General features: G+C 45.4%; 3 protein-coding genes across 3 annotated transcripts; all 3 read left to right on the top strand.

The window, feature by feature from the left end:
• Positions 1-986: 986 nt before the first annotated feature.
• On the top strand, positions 987-3789 carry LOC119301473 (succinate dehydrogenase subunit 7, mitochondrial-like). Its single transcript, XM_037578439.1, has 3 exons — positions 987-1209; positions 2244-2346; positions 3464-3789. Exons 1-3 carry the CDS (start codon positions 1093-1095, stop codon positions 3505-3507), a joined length of 264 nt encoding a protein of 87 aa, XP_037434336.1. The 5' UTR covers positions 987-1092; the 3' UTR covers positions 3508-3789.
• Positions 3790-4639: 850 nt separating this feature from the next.
• LOC119301472 (protein PLASTID REDOX INSENSITIVE 2, chloroplastic-like) lies at positions 4640-6354 on the top strand. The gene is made up of 3 exons (XM_037578438.1): positions 4640-4948; positions 5059-5160; positions 5958-6354. Exons 1-3 carry the CDS (start codon positions 4721-4723, stop codon positions 6144-6146), a joined length of 519 nt encoding a protein of 172 aa, XP_037434335.1. The 5' UTR covers positions 4640-4720; the 3' UTR covers positions 6147-6354.
• A 7277-nt stretch (positions 6355-13631) lies between these two features.
• On the top strand, positions 13632-17206 carry LOC119301471 (cyclin-D2-1-like). The gene is made up of 6 exons (XM_037578437.1): positions 13632-14050; positions 14178-14264; positions 15505-15603; positions 15713-15914; positions 16005-16135; positions 16207-17206. Exons 1-6 carry the CDS (start codon positions 13778-13780, stop codon positions 16387-16389), a joined length of 975 nt encoding a protein of 324 aa, XP_037434334.1. The 5' UTR covers positions 13632-13777; the 3' UTR covers positions 16390-17206.
• Positions 17207-22646: the final 5440 nt, after the last annotated feature.

The raw sequence follows: 22646 nt of genomic DNA, 5'->3' as shown, positions 1-22646 counted from the left end.
TATGATGATGATGTTGATCATGATTATCATGATGATTTGTTATTATGATGATGATGTTGATCATGATTATCATGATAATTTGTTATTATGATCATGATTAGTTATTATATCATAGGTGGAAGTAACGCGGATTAGATTCACATGGACACAATTAATTAGTAGGATCGTCGTCCTAATTCAACTTTTGATTCATCAAAATGAATCTAATTCATGTTTCTTTCTCACAATGATATATTAATTCATCATGGACACAATGATATAACAACCTCTTAATTGGTACTGTATCAAAATTTATATAACGACGTATAAATACATTAAAAATAAAAAAATAAAAAATAAAATAATGATAGCGCGGGCACAAAAAACGCTACTACTAGTTAGATTAGTAGCAACGCTTGTATGAAAAGTGCTACTGCTAAGTAGCTATAACAGTAGCGCGGGTAGGAACGCGCTACTGCTAAGCGTAGCGCTGTATCAGTAGCGCGGTACCCCGCGCTACTGCTAGGCTTTTCCCTAGTAGTGTATTGGGTTTAAACAAGTTTGCTGTGTCGAGACGGATGCCTAGAAGCGGCAACGAGCTTTGCTCACATCGCAGCGTCGGGGAATGCAGAAGGAAGAAGACTTCGACACTGCCAGGAATTTGGATGTATCGTTTTTGTTTGATGTAAGGATGTGTTTGTAAGGACCTGTGATGTTTAATACTATATTAATATATGACACAGACATTTCCATAAATAAATCCCTGAACCAACCTAGAATTATTGCCCAAATTATGATAAAGCTACCCCTGAATTGGTTTTGTGGTCCTATCCTGTTAGTTTCATTATTTTTTTTCTCGGAAAAAAAGATCCATTTTCTTCTTCTTTTTTTCGCAAGGAGGAGTTTCATTCTTTCTTTGTTCAAGGGGTGATCGCGAGGAAAAACTGCGGTAGGCAGGCCCAGGCCCTTTCACGAAAACGCGCATCTACACCGGGGCCAAATCGAGAAAACAGCGCAGCTCTGCACTTTGGCCCGTCTCCAATCTCTCTTCCACCTTCGCCGTTCTCCTCGAGCCGCCGTCTGCCCCCCGTCTCTCTCCCCCGCGCCTCCGCCATGGCCCAGCACGGCTTCCTCTCCTCCCTCCGCTCCCACCTCCGGTCCCCGCCGCCGCCGTCCCACACCCAGCCCCGCCGCGGGTACCACGTCGAGCTCGGCGCACGCGAGAAAGCGGTCAGCCCTCTCCTCCCCTGCAGTTCTCTTCTCGCTCCGTCGATTCGATCGCGAGATTGTATGAGGTTACTCTTCCCCGCCGCGGTTCCTCTGCTCGGAGGCGCAGATCGCGGCTGTCGTTCTGATCCGCGCTCAACCTCGAAACACATCGATTCGATCTGATTTGGAGCTGGCGAGATGTTGTGATTACCGATTAGGGAATTTTCCTTACTGCATGTGATGGGTGATAGTATTCAGCTTTATTCAGAGTGATTGGCGTCAAGTTCAGGTGACGTGTGGGGACTGGATTTTTCTAGTTAGGTTTACGAACTGCAGTGGTGGTACTTAATGATGGTGCTTATGAGGTTATCAGCCTGATAAGAGATCTGCAACTGACGTTTATGCATAGTAGCTGCACAACACGTGTTGTAATGCACAGGAAAGATATACAAATATGTGCCTTATGTCTAGTTGAATGGTGCAGAAGTCATCTTGTCCTATCATATCCTTGTCCACACAGAGGTGCATCATATATCCTCAGAATCGATCAGCGTAATGCCGTTGTTTGCTGATCTTTAGGGTTTTGTATCGCTGCCACGGTGTTTTGTGACACTGTAGTTTAGTGTTTCTGACGTTTTATAGGTAACTAAAGGTTTCTATCTTAAATTCTAGGATGGTGCATTTTGGTGATTGCGTTGTTTTCCTTAACAGAATAATCACCTTTCCGCAACTGCGAAGTTTTTAGTTATTTTATATTCTTGGTAGTCTCTTTGCAGAAACGGTATTTTTATATTCTTGGTTGTCTCTTTGCAGAAACCTTTATGTGCTTTTTTTGGCAATTCAGTTGGTGCTAAGATTTCATATAAGCATCTTATTTCTTTGTTGCAAACTGCGCTTTAGGTAAAGGCTAGTTGTACAATCAGGACTCCATGCAGTTACTGTTATTAGATTCGACACTACGAGTCAACAGCAACTTGCAAAGTGGTGTTTAGTTTATTACTTTTACATTGTGCTAGTTTCTTGTTAGCATGGTTTTGACTCTTCATCACTTGCAGCTTTTAGAGGAAGATGTTGCTTTGAAGAGGTTCAAATCATACAAGAACAGTGTGAAACGGGTCTCGAAAATCGGGAATGTTCTCACTCTCGTTGTCTTTGCTGGTATGTTATCGTACTTATGGATCTTTAAGACCACTTCTTATTCTTGTGTATTAGGCTTCTCTCTTTAAGGATTGCATTGTGCAATAATTAATGATACAGTTTGTAATTGGATGTTGACCACTTGCATACTGTTATATGCCTGTTGTTATGTTAGTTGTGTCTTCATTTTATGATATAGGCATTTAGTTGACGTGGGTAGTATCTCTCAAATTTCTAAACTAAGTTTGTAGTTGGGTTCGATAATGTAGGGGAAATGGTAGTATGCTTCGATGGTTAGTTTCTAGCAGCACAGATATAGTCTGCACTGTTCCGCCTGTTTAATCTTGTTCCAGTGTAGTAAATTTGTCAACTCCATACGGTAGCTATTTTCCCATATGAATTCTGGCAACCCATCCCTCTGTTATTCATGACACTCTAGCTTATTTTCTGTCTGGAGTACTTCTACTGACCATGGAGTGTATTATATAGCATTATTTCTTGAGTGCTGAGTTGCCATTTGAAATAACTCACAACTTTTAGTCTCTTTGTTTCAGTTGCACGATGAATTCTTGTAACTAACAATTGCAATTATGTAACTTCGAAGATGATAAGTGTTTTTAAAGACACATTTACCTTGAATCTCTGGTTCTTGGTATTGCTGTTAGTTGCCCCAGCATGGCCGTAGTAACTGATCGTCTGAAAATTGAAGTTACTTATTCATCTCATCAATTTTCAGGTCATGCTTTGTCTTGAAGCGTGCAGTAGGTCTGAATACAGTTGTCTTTTTCATACTGGCAAATTGCACATAATCCTTGAAGTTTAGAAACATGTTCAGCATTTCAGTAGGCAGTAGGTTTCGAACTGAATTTCTCAACTTCCGAAGGGAAATCTTGTGTAGCACAGAATGCTACGTACTACTCCCTCTGTCCCATAATGTAAGACGTTTTTGCAAGCTACGTCTTACATTGTGGGACGGAGGGAGTACTTAGTAGATCTTTTCCAGCATAGAGCAAATATCGCAATGTGTGCTTTGTTTCATCGTCCTTGTAGGTTGTGGTAGCACCTGTTGTTGCATCTGATTACGGGTGATTCACTTCGCAGTTACCCTGACTACCGTCTGTTTTGTTTTATTCTGCAGCCTGCAACTATGAGGTCGTTGCACTGGCAACAAGCACCCAATGAAGGAAAGTGCAATCGGTGTGAGCCTCTTAGATCTTCCAGAAAGTGATTCATCTCATAAACTGGCATTATATCAGTACTCGTTTTGAGCGTCCTGTCGATCTTATATATCATGTAAAATAAAAACAAACTAGGCTGGCCTTATTTGCGAGTCACTTTCTAGTCTCTGCCCATTTGTTATTTGTACACAAATCCCGAGGAGTCGATCTGCTATTGGAGGATGTTTCGATAAATTGCTGACCTCGGATCTTTGATTGGCTTGATGTCTGATCACTTTTTTATGCATCCGATTGTGCCGTCTGGTGTATGGGTTTGTGCGTCTGAGCAGCAATGAGAGTTAAAAAGGCTCTAGTACGTGCTAATTCGATTCACTGAGAGACATTTTTCAATAGAACACATTTTTTATATTATCTAGTACCAGTACGTACTACATCTTTTCTTAAATATAAGACGTTTTTGCAGTTCAATTTCAACAGAGGTGGTCATATATAAAGTGAATTGTAAGTTTTGTTGGCAAAATAAAAATTCAGCTTGGATCACATAACTTGAGTTAAGTTTTTTTTGTTAGATTACCATTTTTTCCAACTGGTAAAGATTAAACTTGAGTTCGGTCTTTTTAGGGAAGGCCATCATGGCTAGCTTTATCGATCGAACTTGATACATCATCCATGAGCTTGCTCACCAGCATTTGGAGGCTCGTCAGTTCAACTAGAAGAAAACTTATTACAATAACTAAAATTAGCTAGCACATATGTCGCTTGATTTGCAGATCTAAAACAATGTTTAAATATAACCTTTCCAACAAAGGTAGAGATAACCACACATTCCACAAAAATTGCTGCCGCGGAGCCCCATCAAGCCAGAGCAACATTTGACCACTGATAGAGCGTTCCGCTTCGACTCGCTGGAGCACAAGTTTCTAAACACAAGGATTGTGAAATTTGTTATGTGAATTGTTAGCTGGAAGCCTGGAACACAACTTTCTTAAACACAAGGATTGTGAAATTTGTTATGCGAATTGTTAGCGTTATATGTGTCACTCCATTCCCTCCAAAATCCTAGCCTTCCCTGTTGGATCGGACGGCGTGCCGCAGCTGAAAATCCCACACAAAGAAAAGAAAAGGCTCCTCTGCCTAGTGCTTTACCCTGAATAGTCTTGAACCGATAAGGAGAGGAGACGACCGTAAAACCCCGGAGAGGAGCGCCCCGGGCAGCGATGGCGACGAGGGTGTGGGCGGCGTCGGCGGCGGCCTTAAACCCCACTCTCCTCCCCCTCTCGTCTTCCGCACGTCCGAGCAGGCCCGCCCCCTCCACGCGGCCGAGCGGGCACCTCCGACTGCGCAGCCGCCCGCCGCGGCCGGCCAGGGTCGTGTGCCGCCGCGCCAAGAACGCCGCCTTCGAGGACTACAAGTTCCCGGACCCCATCCCCGAGTTCGCCGAGCAGGTCAGCGACCCCCTGCCTCCCTCCCCCCCTGCGTCTTCTTCTGCTTCGTTCTGTTGTCTGTAACCGATTTCGTGCGGCTTGTGGCCGGTGCCTTCTCTGTTCTGTCCCAGGAGACGAGCAAGTTCAGGGAGCACATGACGTGGCGGCTGGAGCAGAAGAAGGAGCAGTACTTCGGGGAGCACGTGGAGGACATCGTCGACGTCTGCACCGAGGCACGTTACCCAGCTCCCACGGTTAACTTTGCTCTCGTTGTACTGCTAGCATTTTGGCATTCTCCGATGGTATAATGTAGTTTTTGCTGCAACTGCCTGCGTTTATCGGAGCTATGATTTAGGTTAAGAATTTGGCATTGCGTCAACGATGGTTAAAGGAATGGCTATGTTTTCAAGATAGTTGGGAAAGAGAAAATTCAAAAAGTAGTTGGGAAAGTGTAGACTAGGTAGATTTTGACACTGATAATAAGAACATCTGTGGTTTGGAAATTAAGGAGCAAAGCTGATGCCATGAATTAGCTTGGGAATGAACATTAGAAAATCAATTGCCTCTTCCTGATAGTTCAGATGGACGCTGCATTCTTCTGTAGAGACCAGCAAAGTAGCTCAAATTGCTTAAGTTCATATGTGTTGGTACGAAGCATGTTTAGATACTGTAGGTAGGATTACAATTGGTTGGGACTTGGGAGTAGAAATTGCAGGTACAGGACACCGTGCAATGCAGTATGCAAGTAAACATGAGGACGGCTGTCGTCCATTGGTTTTGTCAGTTGCCACCAGTTAGTTACAACTCGCAACCTCGCTTAGCTCGAACTCGAATTCCCTCACTGTATGTTCACATGCTATTATTTCAACCAGTCTTCATTCAGTTCAGCATATGTTAGGCTTAGTAGGACCTTCAAGAGTGATGGAGTTGCTTATGTAGGCGACAGTTCGATGTTAGATGTGACAGCACCGCACTACGCTTTCAGCTAGTCCACTAGACGAAATCTCTGAGACGTGATTCTGATTTCCAGGTCTTGAGCACGTTCTTGCAACATGAGTACTGCGGACCCGGGACGCTCCTGGTTCACCCCTTCTTGGATATGAAGGGCGAGATCAAAGAGAGGGGCCTCCCCGGCGCGCCTCAGGCTGCGCGCGCCGCCATCGCGTGGGCTGAGAAGAACATCGACAAGGACTGGAAGGAGTGGACCGGAGATTTTTAGCGCTGATTTCCTTTTGTCTCTGCTGTAGCAGCTGTTTGTTGTACCTGTAGTAGTAGTAGTCTCGATGTTTCAGTAGAGACTTGAATCTAGCTATACATTCTAGACTAGTCATGTTAATCCGATCTGGAGCCCGTGAAACGCATGAAGTTAATTTATGCTCTGAACTTGATGAAGGCCGGCCTGATCCTGATCCGTTCCTTCTTGAACATATTCCTGCCACATGTGGTAAAAACTAGCAAAGCTTTTTTTCAAGCAACTGCTGCCAGCCAAGTAGTAGTAGCAGTAAGTTTCTAACGCGGCAGGTCGTCAGATCCTAGCCCAGCCGGGCAAGAAATCCATGGCATTTCCCTGGCGCGGCAGGAGCGGGGGGCACCACACGGCACCGCAACGACATGGTGCGCAGGTGCGAACTTAAGTCCCTCTCGCCGGTGACCGGTCAACGCCGGCCTGCCCCGTCTGTTGCCCACAGTTCATTCAATGGCCGCGGAGTGCGGAGCTCCTTTTGTTGGATGCCATGTCCGTATGCAGTCAGTCGGAAGGGGGCCATGCCATTGAAGGAGCGCAGGGGGCGACGTAGCAGGAGGAGGGTAGGGGGGAGGTGTACATGGTTGAATGTTGATGGGTTCTTCCTGAAATGGCGCCGAGCCCGCCCTCTGACGGATCGCCGACGTGAGTTCTGTTCGCGCGTCGCCGCTGGCGCTGGCATGCACGCACGCTAGCTCCACTGCTTGTGCGATCTACGAGCGTTTATCATGATGCATATGCATAGCTCTGCCGCTGGACTGGAGTGTGACGCGGCCCGTGAGCGCCTCAATGGCAGCTTGGATCCATCCCCATTAAGATGTCAGTCACATTGGTGTGATGGCGTGGCCCTAGACCGATCTCCTGTTAATTTTCTTCTCCCAGTTCCTAACGACAGCCCTGTATATATATGTAAGTTTTACTTCCGGCGAAGCCCGCACGGAACGGAGCACTGAATGCGCGCCGTACCGTACGCGCGCGGCGCAGCGCAGAGGCAGGCAGGGACAGCACAGTATCATCATCATCATCCACACCAAATCCGTGAGGCGCGTCCACCCCGTGTGATGTGAGTGTGGAAGCACCAAAGCCGGAGATGAGATGAGATGAGATGACGCGCAGGCCCTGCGTGGCCATCTCTCTGCCTGACAGCCGCAACACGACCCGTGAGCAGTGGAGGGAGGGAGGGCCGCGGCATATTCCTCTCAATCTCACTGCCCGACTGAGCGTGAGCATGACTAGTCTCACTCCATGTCCATGGCCATGAGGCCATCGGAGCAAGCACGGCCCGGATCCATCGACCGGTACGCCGTGCACGCGTGTATGGACAAAGGCTATGGCCAGCGGACGGGCCGGCTCGAGTAGATCTTGACCACCCGGGGGACCAATCATGGCGTCGCGGCTCGCTCCAAGTGGTCTCCGCCTGCCTGCCTTGCTCTTGCCCTGGTCAGTTCTCCCCTATGGCCCTACACGTCAGAGGGTAAACCCTTGCGCAAACAGGCCCACGTCCTACGTCTTGGTTGTTGTTCTCCTGCGATTTTCCTGCGCAACCTTTTTTTGGGGTGTGAAACGAGACAACGACGACACATGCGCGCTCTGTTCCTACCTCTCGGTCTCGGTTTACACAAGAATTTGCATCCATACGCTATTTTTTTCCGTACACGAGCTTCTTGATGAAACTAGCTGAACGAAATTTACATGAGATGTATTCCCCTCCGTAAAGAAATACTAAGAACACCCATTACGTCCTCTGGCGTCCGTTTGGGTCTGCGCGGACACAAAAGTCGGTCCAACGCGCCGACCCAAACGGACGCGCGTCCGCTTTTCGTCCGCGGGCGACCCATTTCCGGTCCAATTTGAAGCCGGATTTGCGTCGGCGCGGACACAAGACGGACGCGCGTGCGCTCGCCTTCTTCTTTCCGGGCCCACTGGTCGGTGGCACATTGGCCTCCCCTTATCCAATAGCAACCCTCGCCTCCTTCGTCGCTGACGCCGCCGCCCATTTTTTCGGTGACTCTGCTAGCTGTCGGCGCCGCAACATCTGCTCAGTAACGTCGCCACCTCCCACGTCGCCCGCTACCGCCGTCTTGCCGACGGGGAACCGACTGCTTCCCACCCCCGCTCCCCCCGACACAGTCGCGACCACGACCAAGAAGCCGCCTCGCCACCTCGGCCAGATCCTCGCCGGCCCGCTCATCGGACGCCGACAGGGCAGCTAGCTGGTCCGTGCGCGCCGCGACTCCCTTCGCCGGTCGTCTCCTTCGTCAACGCTCGCAAACTGTTCGACAGTTTGCCAAGGTACAAAATAGACTCCGCCGATGAATTCTTTTTTCACAATTTCCCGCGACTCCGACGATTCGTCGTCCGATCACGAGGAGGAGATATTGGCTGCCGTGTTGGTCCATCACCACCTCAATAGCCAGCGACCGGTGTTCCGTGGCTCCATTCCGGGCCACCTTCCGGCGTTGAATTGCAAGCGAGAGAGCGGGCATCTCCTTCTTTGGAAGGACTACTTTGATACAACAAATCCGTTGTTCAAACATCAGAAATTTCGCCACCGTTTTCGTACGAGTAGACATCTTTTCAATCGTATTAGAGAGGGGGTAGTCGGCTACGATGACTATTTCGAGTGCAAAGAGGATGCCGCTGGAAAGATTGGTTTCTCCTCTTATCAGAAATGCACTGCCGCCATCTGAATGCTTGCGTACGGAGTGCCCGGTGATCTCATTGACGAGTACGTCCGTATGAGCGAGTCTACATGCCTAGAGTCACTGTATAAGTTCTGCAAGGATGTTATTGATGTGTTTGGCGCTGAGTACTTGGGAGAGCCGACTCCTGAAGATACAGCCCGTTTGTTGGCGATGAATGCCAGCAGGGGCTTCCCAGGGATGCTTGGCAGCATAGACTGCATGCACCGGGAGTGGAAGAACTGCCCTTCTGCTTGGCAAGGGCAGTATAAGGGTCATGTCACGGCTTGCACTGTCGTACTAGAGGTCGTGGCGTCTCAAGGTCTCTGGATCTGGCACACTTTCTTTGGCATGGCCAGATCACACAAATGATATCAACGTGCTTCAGCGCTCGTCGATGTTTGCTAGGCTTGCCGAAGGTAATAGCCTACCGGTGAACTTTACTATCAATGGCCACAACTACGACAAAGGATACTACCTGAGTGGCGATATCTATCCTCAGTGGACCACTATTGTCAAGACAATCCCCAACCCTGTCGGAGAGAAGAGGAAAAGATTTGTCCAAGAGCAAGAGAGTGCTAGGAAGTATGTCGAGCGTGCCTTTGGTGTTTTGCAATCTCGATGGGGCATCGTTCAGTATCCTGCTAATATCTGGAGCACGCAGAAACTATGGGAGGTGATGACTGCTTATGTGATCATGCACAACATGATCATAGAAGAAGAGCGCACAGAACGTCTGTACGATTAAGGGTTTTAGTTTCAGAGTGAGAATATTGTGCCTGAGTATGGAGGAGTGGCAACGTTTGAACAATTCATCCAATTTCATCATGACATGCGTGTTTGAAAAACTCACGTGCAACTGCAAAATGATTTGGTTGAGCATATGTGGGTTCATGTTGACAACCAATAGATGTATCTTCTTTATTCGGCTTGCAGAACTATACAAGACATTTTTATTTTTATTCGGCTTGTAAAACTATGCTATTTTATTCGGTTAAAACTATGTTATTTGACTATATGTTTGAATGCAAAAGTAATGCAAAAATGAGCTATTTGTTGAAATAGGGCGGCCAGCCAGCCACGTTGGCACATATGGGTCGACGCGTTGGGTACACTGCCGACCCAAATCTTTACTAAGGGACTAAATTATCTCATTATTATTTTTGGGTCACGCTAACTGCCACACGTGTGGCATATACGACATGCGTCCACACACCATGTGTGGTGTACCCAGGAGGCAGCCCACACGGGCTGTGTGTGGGCGGACATTAGAATTGCCCACACGTGTGGGCGCGGCTATTTCGTGCCACACGCCCAACAAGTACTACTTATCTTCACCCCGTGTGTGTGGCACGAAACAAAAATGCTCACACGTCCTAGCGCATCTATGTTAAGTACTCCGCGGGATGACGGTTTAGTTGCCATCCTGGTTGGCAGATGTAGTTATCCGGTATGGCAACTGTAGTTATAAAAGCATGGCAACTCTATCTGTTTTGGTTAAATATAGTTGCCATGTCTAATTTATGATAGTTGCCGCGTGTAATCAGACCGTAGTTGTCGTGTGTGATTAACTACTTGCCATATATGGTCAAAACAGTAATTGTCATGTGTGTTTACCTAGTTGCCGCGTGTGGTCCAACCATAGTTGCCATGTATTGTTAATCACAGTTGCCATGTGTGTTTATCTGGTTGCCACGTGCGCGCAACTGCAGTTGCCGTGTAGCAAAGAATCACAGTTGCCATGTGTGTGTACTGAGTAGTTGCCATGTATTGTTAATCACAGTTGCCATGTGTGTTTATCTGGTTGCCACGTGCGCGTAACTGCAGTTGCCGTGTAGCAAAGAATCACAGTTGCCATGTGTGTGTACTGAGTAGTTGCCATGTATTGTTAATCACAGTTGCCATGTGTGTTTATCTGGTTGCCACGTGCGCGCAACTGCGGTTGCCGTGTAGCAAAGAATCACAGTTGCCATGTGTGTGTACTGAGTTGCCACATTCGCGTAACTGCAGTTCAGTTGCCATATGTGTACCGAGTTGCCACGTTCGCATAACTGCAGTTGCCATCCACAAGGTAGGAGTGTCGTGTGGGCGAAAAGCAGTTCGCCCACACGCGCATGACCTAGGTGGTGGCTGCGTCGGTGAAAAGCAGTTTGCCCACACAACTCAGCTGGCAAACAACGTTGTGCGGGTGTGTGGGCAAATTCTCCAACGCCCACACACCAGCCCCGTCCTACGTGGCACACCAAATCCACCTTTTCGTGTCAAGATTCGTGCAAAAGACAGTGGACGATGATTCAGGCGTGTGGGCGAGTTGGGTAGCGCCCACACGTGTGGGCGTTAACATTTCCGTTATTTTTATATGTTCCATGCACACACTTTCCATGGGCAGATTCAGGTGTCATGGCACCTACTAAAATAGGGCCCTAAAATAACGCTCCCTCATTTCTCATGATATACCTTGTCTAGGCTTTTACGTTGATACTCACATTACAACATATTAGAAAATTGAGATACAACGAGCCAATGCATCGGGAGTATTTATGTCAAACAGCTTCGCGAGCCAATATATAAAGTCTAACAAATATTTCCATTTGTAAATACATAGAGGGGGTATAAAATTATTGTTCTCATATGGTGTTTGCACTTAACTCATTGGCCAAACTTCATAAGTTCCATTTATAAGGCGCACACGCATTTCAATAATAAATTGTACTTGCTGAGTATTAGTTATGTGATATAAAAAATTATACTACTACTATTATCATAACTCATACTAGTACACTATTGGTCTAGATGACGGTCAAATATAAATATAGTCCGCGTGCTTCTTGAAACGGGAACAGAGGGAGTATTACCTAACTTAATACTTCCACCGTTTTTTTTTACTTTGCATATTAGGAATGTCTTGAGTCAAGTATTTCGAACCTTGTCTAAGTTTGTAGAAAATATTCAATATTCTCGATATTGTATCTATTTGGTATTGTAAATATTAATATTCGGAAGATAAATATCATCAATTCTTAGATATCTAATACCGGAGTAAAAAGAAACAAAGCAAGTAAGTTGATTCCCCCATTTTCCTAGGCACAACAAACCTTTTGACCTCCAACACAAGATCAATTGTGGGCGGCAGTGAGACTTAAATTTATCAACATATTCCCTGAACTTTAAGTATTTGTTGATGATTTTGGCAGTTATCAAAATGTTTGTACCTTCAAATTTCATCCCAAGTTCATCTTTACACCATTCTTTGTCAAAAATTTAAAAAACAAAATAATATAGTTCCCAAAATTATGGTCCAGGTTTTTTATACTAAAAATACTAGACATCTTTCATTGCAGTTTGTACAAATTACAGGTTTATGTGTTTTATTTTATGCTGTTTGTACATGAGAAGAGCCTGGTTTGGCGGCAAAGTTTCCTATAACCGTGGTATACCAATGCTTAGGTGATGAATACTCTAGTTTTCAAAAAAATGTGGTTTTCTCAGTCCGATTTATAAAAAAAATGCATATACCTCTTTTTAAAACAATTCTAAAACATGGTATTAGATATGCTATGGTTTATGAAACATTTTATTGGTTGATGCCAAACATATGAATGTATGTGGAACCATGGTTCCTAAAAAGACCACAATAGTCTTCCATAACTCCAAAAAAACCGAGCTACCCAATGAACATAAGTAGTTATGTAAAGCGTGACACAGACACGATTTGATGGCAAGATCATTGATTTGCAATGTTTGAGGATTTTTGTCATTAGATTCATGTGTTTAGATTTTTTGGTAAGATTAAGTGAATCATGACATTCCTATCCATGCATCTTTGGAATTCACATAGTATAGTCCTACGACTGTAGTAGATATCACTACATTCCACTGGAATTCATAGATATACCGCGTTTCAGACACAACTTAGCATACATGGCACGTGGGCTATTTCTTTTAATCATTAAACACCTCTTTTCAGTTTGGTTTATAAGAAGAAGAAAAAGATGTTGACACCTCTTTTAAAACAATTCTCTTAAAACATAGTATTAGGTATGCTACGTTTAAGAAGCGTTCTATTGATTAGTGCCAAATATATTGAAGTATTTAAAACCATGGTTTCTAAAAATATGGTAGTATTCTTCCATAACTCCAAGGAAACCGAGCTACCCAACGAACATAAGTAATTGTGTAAAACGCGACACCAACATGATTAAGTGGCAAGACCATTGATCTACAATGAAATTGTGGATTTCTGTCATTAGATTCTTGTGTTTAGATTTTTTGTAAGATTGAGCAAATCATAACATTCCTATTCATGCATTTTTGGAATTCACATATAGGTATATGATTGTCATCAGTGCATTCAATGAGGAGAGACGTTCCCGTCAAGTACGAAGACGTCTGTGACGACTTCGTTAATCTTAAAATAATGCGCCGGCTCAATCTCTCGGAGGTGCTCATAGATGTAGGGTGTGTGCTTGCTTTTATAAGATGAGTATATGTGCATATGTATGAGCACGTATGTACTGTGTTCTGAAAAAAATTGCCATCACTGCATTCCAGTGACTGCATTTCGGACACAGCTTAGCATCATGGCACGTGGAGTATTTTTACTAATCATTCCCTACTTATCAGTTATGGAGGCTGTTCATCTTTTCTTGTACCACAGCATATACGCAAAGGATAAAAAACTCGTACATACATACACACACTCATGAGTGAACACTTCTGTCCTACACTTGCACACATGTTGTATTATATATCCCCTTGCGCTCCCACACATCGCTCAGACCAGCGCGCGGCTACTCATCTCTAGCCATCATCTCAGCTCCACTACCGCATCGCATCGCCTCTGCTCCACCACCACCACCACCACCACCACGCTGCCCACTCGACGGCAATGGCTGCTGCTCAGTGACGGCCCCCACCGGCCCGGCTATGCCGGAAGACGACGCGTCCTTCCTCCTGTGCGCCGAGGACGCCTTCTTCTTTGCCGACGCCGCCACCGCCAGCACCTGCACCACCGCCGAGCAGGACGATGGCTGGTGCTCCGGCGCCGAGGAGTCGGCGTCGGCGGCGGCGGCCTCCTTCGTGGCCGAGCTCATCGGCGGCGAGGCCGACTACTCGCCCCGGTCCGACTACTCCGACCGGCTCCGGTCGCGGTCCGTCGACCCCGCCGCCCGGGCCGACTCCGTTGCATGGATTCTCAAGGTGACATGCACAAATCGCTAGCTACCTCGACGAGCTTCTCGGATAGTAATATCGGTGGTGCATGCTTGCGTCTCTAGTGTTCTGCTATCTGTATCTCATCCCGTATTGTTATGTTTTCCTTGTTCAGGTGCAAGAGTACTACGGATTCCTTCCCCTGACGGCGTACCTCGCCGTGAACTACATGGACCGGTTCCTCTCCCTCCACCGGCTGCCGGTAAGCTCGCCGCCGTCCTCGCCCCGCCACGTCACCAACCCCGCGCACACACTTCTCACCATGTCAGACAACCATGTCACGCGCGTATCAGATAACCAGTTTGCGCTCTGTATCTTTCGCCATGGTGCGTAGCGCTCGGCCGATACTCTTTTTTTCCTCCGTATAAAAAGAAAAGTTTTGGAAGTTGGTGTGCAGACCGCTGCTAGCCCATGAACCCAACGAACCGGGCAATGACGGTTATACCCTCAGACGGAATGAATGGGGCATCATCGGGGGCGTGTGGATTTGTTTATGCGCTCAAGACAGAGCGGTCTTTTGGCTTTGCAGCGTGCTTTAGCTAGCGCGAGCCCAAGCTTTTTGTATCGTGGAACAACAGGCCTTATCATTGTGCTTTGCCTGACTGCCTGCCCCTGTGCTCCACATCCTCGTGTTAAGTAAGCATATGGCCTATGCCGGATGGGATAGTGTTTGGAGCCACTGGCGTCAGGCATCTATCTCCTCTCAGCCTCAGTGACTCTGCAATGCAATGCATGGTGGGGTGGTGACAGGCTGACAGCCAGCAGTAGTAGATTATTTACCCGGCCAAAGGAAAAGAACAGGCTGCGAGAGCTAGCTGTAAACTGCTGCAAAGCAGCATTGTTTTTTCTGACTTTCTTGTTGCTTTGTGGATGCTGTGTTAGTAGTAAAAACACAGGCCCTTGGATTGTTTAGTTATGTTAGACAGAGTTCAGTGTGGGAGCTACAGTGGGCATGGCATGCTGGCGTCACTCCATGATTTCTTTTAAGGATTATTAGTTCCAAGTGATACTACTACTAGATGGTGATGACGTGCTAGATGGATTATCCAAGTGCTGATGTGACTGCATATCTCACCAACCTTCTTACTTGGGGCCAATGTTAGGATGGCAAGCAGGCTTATAATATCACTCTCCTAGTCCTACCCACAGTAGGTAACAGTGGTTAATGTTGTCCTCTTAGCGTAACTACAGGGGTCCCACTGTATGTAGTATATGGTACTATGCATCTACTCTGCCTTCAGCAAACTATTTTATGTACGGTTTGCAGCTCCACATATATACACTTGATTTAAGGAATTTGAAGAGGGTTTATTCATCCATGTTGGCTCATAAAAGAACAAGAGATGGATCGTGCTACAAGAACATATAGACATAGTGGTACATTACTTTGTGGATCCTTGTTTCAGCTACATTAATTGCAGCGTTTGTTTGTGTTCTTGCAGCAGGAGGATGGATGGGCAATGCAGCTGCTAGCTGTGACCTGCCTCTCCTTGGCTGCCAAGATGGAGGAGACCCTGGTGCCCTCCCTCCTAGACCTTCAGGCAATTACACCCACCTACTCGATTCCACTGTCATACACTTCTATTCTGATCCTCAACTTTGTTACTTCATCAGAGTTGTAATGTGAATTATGGATTTGTACATTGGCAGATAGAGAGCACAAGATACATCTTCGAGCCGAGAACGATCCTTCGAATGGAGCTTCTCGTCCTCACGGCGCTCAATTGGAGGCTCCGATCGGTCACGCCGTTCACATTCATCGACTTCTTCGCTTGCAAAGTTGACCCGAGAGGGAGGCACATGAGATACCTGATCGCCCGAGCCACACAAATGATTTTAGCTGCAATACATGGTATATTACAGCAATTTTTTGTTGGTTGACTACACATAGCTGTTGCCACATGGCACTGATGTAATAATGCTGCAAAATGCAATGCCACAGACATCGAGTTCTTGGACCACTGCCCGTCGTCGATGGCTGCCGCGGCGGTGCTGTGGGCCGCCGGCGAGACGCAGTCCCTCACATTGCTCAACCCTAGGCTTGCAGTCAATTGGTGCATTGGCCTAGCAGAGGTAACACAAGGATCACCTTCAGCACATTGACAAGTTATGAATTCTGATCAACTTTTGTAACATGCTAATAGGAAGGGGTGAGCAGCTGCTACCAACTAATGCAGCAGCTGATGGGTGGCAAGAGGGCAGCCACAGCAGCAGCAGCGGCAGTTAACCTGTGCTCAGACGGGGTTCTGTCCTGTGATTCCTCCTCCTGCACCACCCCACCCCCACCCAAGAGGAGGAAGAGGTCACCTCCACCGGTCATCACATGAAAACAAAGGGACGGCGAGTAGATAAACAATCATTTTACATGGTTTTTTGGGGGGAGGGGGTCAGATTAACAGAGCTTGATTTTGATTTCTTGCTGTTGTTGTGTTGTTGTGATTCTTTTTCCCATTTGTTCTCTTCTTTTGGGGTTCTTTCTTTTTACACCTTGGTGGGGGCTCTCTCTCCTTGCTTGGCCATGCCATCATGGCGGCCTCTGCGCTGCCAGTCTGTGAAGGATGTGGGAAATACATCAGAGAAAGAGAGAGGGTCAGAGGGAAACATGGACACATTTGTGTTTTTCTGTGCTTACCACCCTGTGGCTGTGGGTCTTCACCCCGATGCAGAACTGCAGAGGATACATTGATTCGATGGTGAGGGAAGAAGAAGCCATGGCAGATACAAGAAAAGTAAAAATGATGGCAATGAACAGCATGTTTGCATGGCACATTGCATGGGGATAGATAGATAGATGTGGGTGAAATCATGGTGGTGGTCAAGGAGGAGTGGTCAGAGCTACAGCCAAGGTGTGGCAGTAGGAGCCTTCTCCCTGCCAAGCTCTCTGTTCATATTCATGAGGGAGAAGTTTGTTTGTTTCCGAGTGGTTTGTTTGTTTTTTGTTGATGCTACTGAAGAAAGAGATAGAGGGGGCATGGTGTGCTGGGAGGCACATGCATGCCCTAGCTAGTGTGCTGCCCTGGGGTGAAATATTTGTCCATCTCCAGGCCGAACAGTGTCCGAGCATGAGGCTTTTGAGGACCCTTGCTATTTGTACTTTTTTTTCCATCATCAGCAATAAAAGATGTTGCCATTTTTACTACATCATCTTGAAAGAATGTGAGAATTTATATGCTCTGCCTTTGCGGGTATGCTATGTGGCCAGCCATGTGTTTCTGTTCCTCTTAGTTTTCAAACAGAGCTCAATGTAGTTGGTGTGTACATTGTCAGCCTAATTCTGGAACTGAAAGTCAGAAAGTGCCCCACAGAGCAAGGGACTGATCCTTTGGAAGTTTGAATTGTCTTTCGCTCATGATCCCAACATGTCAAACAAGTAACTATACAGCATCACATGATTGTTGAAAACCTATTGTATATTGGTAGGTTATAGGTGCTCCTACTTGCTTAAAGCACTGTAGGAAGTAGACATGCATTGCAAGTATTTGTGACATACTTAACTTTACATCCATTTTCTTCCAAACAAGAATTATCCACCCAATTATCACTCTGACATTATAATGCTCTAAGCCACCTTACTGACAGTTATTAGCGTACATTAATCTGCTCGGGCACTGCAAGTTGATTGTAATGAAACTACATTTGGAACGAATCTGAACATAATATACATCCCCATGGTGTGGTGGTGGTGCAGGGTAGCCACTCTATATATGTATATATATCCCTGGCATGCCACATGGAATAATATAGTAATTCACATCATGGCCACTCATGCATTCATAACAGTGGTCAATGGTCAACAGTAGTGGCTTTCAGGAATCATTGGAGGCGCACAGAGACAGTTGGTCACATCTTTTTTATCCCTCTTTTCAGTGTTTCTGGAAGGGTAATTTCCAAAGTCATATCTATGACCATGACCATGATGACCCAAGGGAGGCACACATGGAAGTCATATGGCCATGGCATGGCGCCATGCATGCCATCCTTGATCTGTGGCAGGCTAGGCCACCCCACGCCTACCTTTGGCCCTAATGTACAAATGAGGCCATAACCATGGAACCCCACCACAGATCTCAACATTTTTGCAATCTTGGTCTTGTCCTTCTTCATTTAATTTCTTTCCCAAATAACGCAATGGGGAAAGCCTGATCCTAGACAGCTGAGTGGAGTACATACCATGTATAAATGGTTGCAATTTTGCAGGTGCCTTTTGACAGGGTTTGGATCTTGGGAAGTCTTTCTAGGAGGCTGAGAGGGGGAAAAAATTCGTCTTTCCAAAAGAGAGGAAAGCAGCTTTGAGATGGTCTTGCCTATGTGTTACACCCACTTGGGAGGAAGTTTTTTCTTTTGGACGGCCAAGGATCGCCTTTGATTCCTGATCGGACGGCGGCGATGTCCCCGGGCGAAAAGAGCTGAATCTCATGCTTGTTTTTTCTACAAGAAAACCGATGAATCCAACGTGATGGTGCAGGTGCAACAAGCGGATCCAGCTTTCGCAACACCCCTTTGCTGATTCGACGTCGCACTTTCCTCCACCTCCTCCCGGGCGAAAAAGCCACGGTTTTCAGGCAACTTTGGAATCCCATGCACGGACGGACGAGCCCGAAAGCCACGAGGACGAAAGACCGGTACGCGCGCACAGATTGCAACCGCAGCTGCATGCATGGATACCCCATACGTACCTTTCGCAACGTTATTCTTTTCCGGAAAACCAAGACATGGAGATCGATCCCGGCGCCATTGATGAGCAATGAGAGGCTCTGGGTTTTGGCTGGAGCTTCACGGTGACATTCTAGTGAGATTCTGTCGCTGCAAATTTTCAAGCTTAGATGGAATTGTCGGATGCTTCTAGGCTGCTGCGGTTGGTGATGAACCGATGGCGTGTTTTTGTCCCGACGATTGGTCAAAAGCTGGCATGATAGGAGAATATTTGGAGAGGGGCGGATGTGTTTCTTTTGTGCTCGCGTGGGGAGACAGCTGCCATGCCCCGTCCTTGCGCATTGCAATGTCCGTGGACTTCTCTTGGATTTTCTTTTAGGCATGCCATGCCTCACCTAAGTAGGGTATATATATGACGTATAGTGGTATATTGCAAATGTCCACCATTGCGAATGCCACTTACAAATGTAATGTTTAAGGGGCCATAATTTATAATTGACCAATAAGTCGTCATTTTTTTGCCATTCCTCCCTTCCCATAGTGTGTATATATTTTTTTCTAGTAGTCGAACTTTGCGAGGTTTGACCAAATTATAGATTTTTTTCCTTCAAGTCGAACTTTGGGAGGTTTGACCAATTTTTTTCTAGAAGTCAAACTTGAGAAGGTTTGACCAAATTATATAAAAAACAATCAATATCTACAGTACAAAATGTATAGAATTATGGGATAAAATTATTTCATGATGGATTTAATGATCTGATTTCGTATTGCACATGTTAATATTTTGTTATAGAAACTTAGACAAACATAGAAGTTTGACTTCTAAAAATTTATACACATTATATTTCGGAACGATGGAGTATGTATCTATGAAAAGACATACTTTTGGTACCTTGACTATTGTCAGTTGCACATAATTCGTCCTTTTCCCACTGAAAATGGTTTTAATGATGGACATGGCAACAACTTTGCACCCACGACAACCTAGTCAGCATAAAAGATTGACAACACCTAGGAAAATTTGAAAAGAAAACCAAACTTATATATTTTTAGTGAAACTCTATTTGAAAAAAGAGCAAGGAGAAACATACTGTGAATAAAAATAAACATACAATGGAACTAAATTTTAATTTAAAACTTTTACATGGAGATTACAAGAAAATAAGGGGAAAAGCTAATAAGAAAATTGAAAGAAAGATAAAAATAATAGGGAAATAAAATTAAAATACTATAGATGATTTTTTTTTAAATATGGGATTTTTAAAATAACAGTAATAAATTTACTGGATTTCGTGTTTTCTAAATTTAATCCGGCCATTCTTTAAAATCTCTAATAGCTTGCTACAACTTTTATGTCATTTTCAATTCTCATCTACCCTTTTTATTGAAGGTTTGGATTATAGTATGTCAATATGAACATGTAATGTCCATCTTTTAGACAATGTATAGATTAAATGGTCAAGGAGCGATGTGGAGATGGTGATGACGTGGAGACGACAGTGTGGCGGCGATGATGTAGACAAGGCTAGGCTGAGTTGGAGGCGGCCCTAGACTTAGGCGCGGAGGTGGCAACATCGGATGTGTGCCTAGACTGAGATAAAGATGACAACATCACAACGATAACAACAGATGTGCAATGAAATTCGAAGTTAAGGGTTACAATAGGGTTGTCACCCAAACCCGGGGGGGGGGGCGAGAGTTGGGTGTGGTTCAAAGGAATGATCTTATCTAAGGGCCACACCCCAGAATCACAACACATTTGTTTCATTTTTTATTTTTGTGAATCACAACACCTTGTTTTTTGTGAATCACAACACCTTAGGTTCAAATCAAGCAACGACCTGAAATAATCGATCGTGTGTTTCGGAAATGCAAGATTGTGTGTTCTAAAAATCAACGTCAAAATATTGGCAACCATCCAAACAACAGGCGAAATTCTGAGTGTCACCAATTTTTTTGGCGTGGTTGGTTTTAATCCCATCTAATCTAAGAGGATCTACAGCCGGACATCTCAAACCCGCCTCATGCGTCCAGACGGGCCGCCCGGTTACTGACCGGTCATGTTTTTTCAACCCAGATGGACGCCTCAAACGGGCCTATGCTACCTCTTGAGCACTGCGTTGGTTTTTCCCGAAGAGGAGAGAATGATGCAGCAAAGTAGCGTAAGTATTTCCCTCAGTTTTTGAGAACCAAGGTATCAATCCAGTAGGAGGCTACGCTCAAGTCCCTCGTACCTGCACAAAACGATAGCTACTCGCAACCAACGCGATTAGGGGTTGTCAATCCCTTCACGGTCACTTACGAGAATGAGATCTGATAGAGATGATAGATAATATTTTTGGTATTTTTGATATAGAGATGCAAAGTGAAAAGTAAAAGGCAAAGCAAAATTTAAGTGATGGAGATTGATATGATGAGAATAGACCCGGGGGCCATAGGTTTCACTAGTGGCTTCTCTCAAGAGCATAAGTATTCTACGGTGGGTGAACAAATTACTGATGAGCAATTGACAGAATTGAGCATAGTTATGAGAATATCTAGGTATGATCATGTATATAGGCATCACGTCCGAGACAAGTAGACCGACTCCTGCCTGCATCTACTACTATTACTCCACTCATCGACCGCTATCCAGCATGCATCTAGAGTATTAAGTTAAAAACAGAGTAACGCCTTAAGCAAGATGACATGATGTAGAGGGATAGTTTCATGCAATATGATAAAAAACCCATCTTGTTATCCTCGATGGCAACAATACAATACGTGCCTTGCTGCCCCTTCTGTCACTGGGAAAGGACACCGCAAGATTGAACCCAAAGCTAAGCACTTCTCTCATGGCAAGAAAAACCAATCTAGTAGGCCAAACCAAACTGATAATTCAAAGAGACTTGCAAAGATAACCAATCATACATGAAAGAATTCAGAGAAGATTCAAATATTATTCATAGATAGACTCGATCATAAACCCACAATTCATCGGTCTCAACAAACACACCGCAAAAAGAAGATTACATCGAATAGATCTCCACGAGAGAGGGGGAGAACATTGTATTGAGATCCAAAAAGAGAGAAGAAGCCAACTAGCTAATAACTATGGACCCGAAGGTCTGAGGTGAATTACTCACACTTCATCAGAGGGGCTAGGATGATGTAGAAGCCCTCCGTGATGACGGCCCTCTCCGGCGGAGCTCCAGAACAGGCCCCAAGATGGGATCTCATGGATACAGAAAGTTGCGGCGGTGGAATTAGGTTTTTGGCTCCGTATCTGATCGTTTGGGGGTACATAGGTATATATAGAAGGAAGAAATACGTCGGTGGAGCACCGAGGGGCCCACGAGGCAGGGGGCGCGCCCTAGGGGGGCGCCCCCACCCTCGTGACCGCCTCTTTGACTCCTTGGAGTAGGGTCCAAGTCTCCTGGATCACGTTCGGTGAGAAAATCACGTTCCCGAAGATTTTATTCCGTTTGGACTCCGTTTGATATTCTGTTTCTCTGAAACTCTGAAATAGGCAAAAAACAGCAATTCTGGGTTGGGCCTCGGGTTAATAGGTTAGTCCCAAAAATAATATAAAAGTGGAAAATAAAGCCCAATATTGTCAAAAACAGTAGATAATATAGCATGGAGCAATCAAAAATTATAGATACCTTGGAGATGTATTAGGCATCCCCAAGCTTAATTCCTGCTCGTCCTCGAGTAGGTAAATGATAAAAAGAGAATTTTTAATGCGGAGTGCTACTTGGCATAATTTCAATGCAAATCTTCTTAATTGTGGTATGAATATTCAGATCTGAAAGATTCAAGACAAAAGTTCATATTGACATAAAAAATAATAATACTTTAAGCAAACCAACAAGGCAATTATGTCTTCTCAAAGTAACATGGCCAAAGAAAGTTTATCCCTACAAAATCATATAGTTTAGTCATGCTCCAT

This window comes from Triticum dicoccoides, chromosome 5A (assembly GCF_002162155.2).
Source record: "Triticum dicoccoides isolate Atlit2015 ecotype Zavitan chromosome 5A, WEW_v2.0, whole genome shotgun sequence".
NCBI lineage: Eukaryota > Viridiplantae > Streptophyta > Magnoliopsida > Poales > Poaceae > Triticum > Triticum dicoccoides.
The sequence above is the reverse complement of the archived record's forward strand: the minus strand, read 5'-3'. Positions and strand labels throughout refer to the sequence as shown.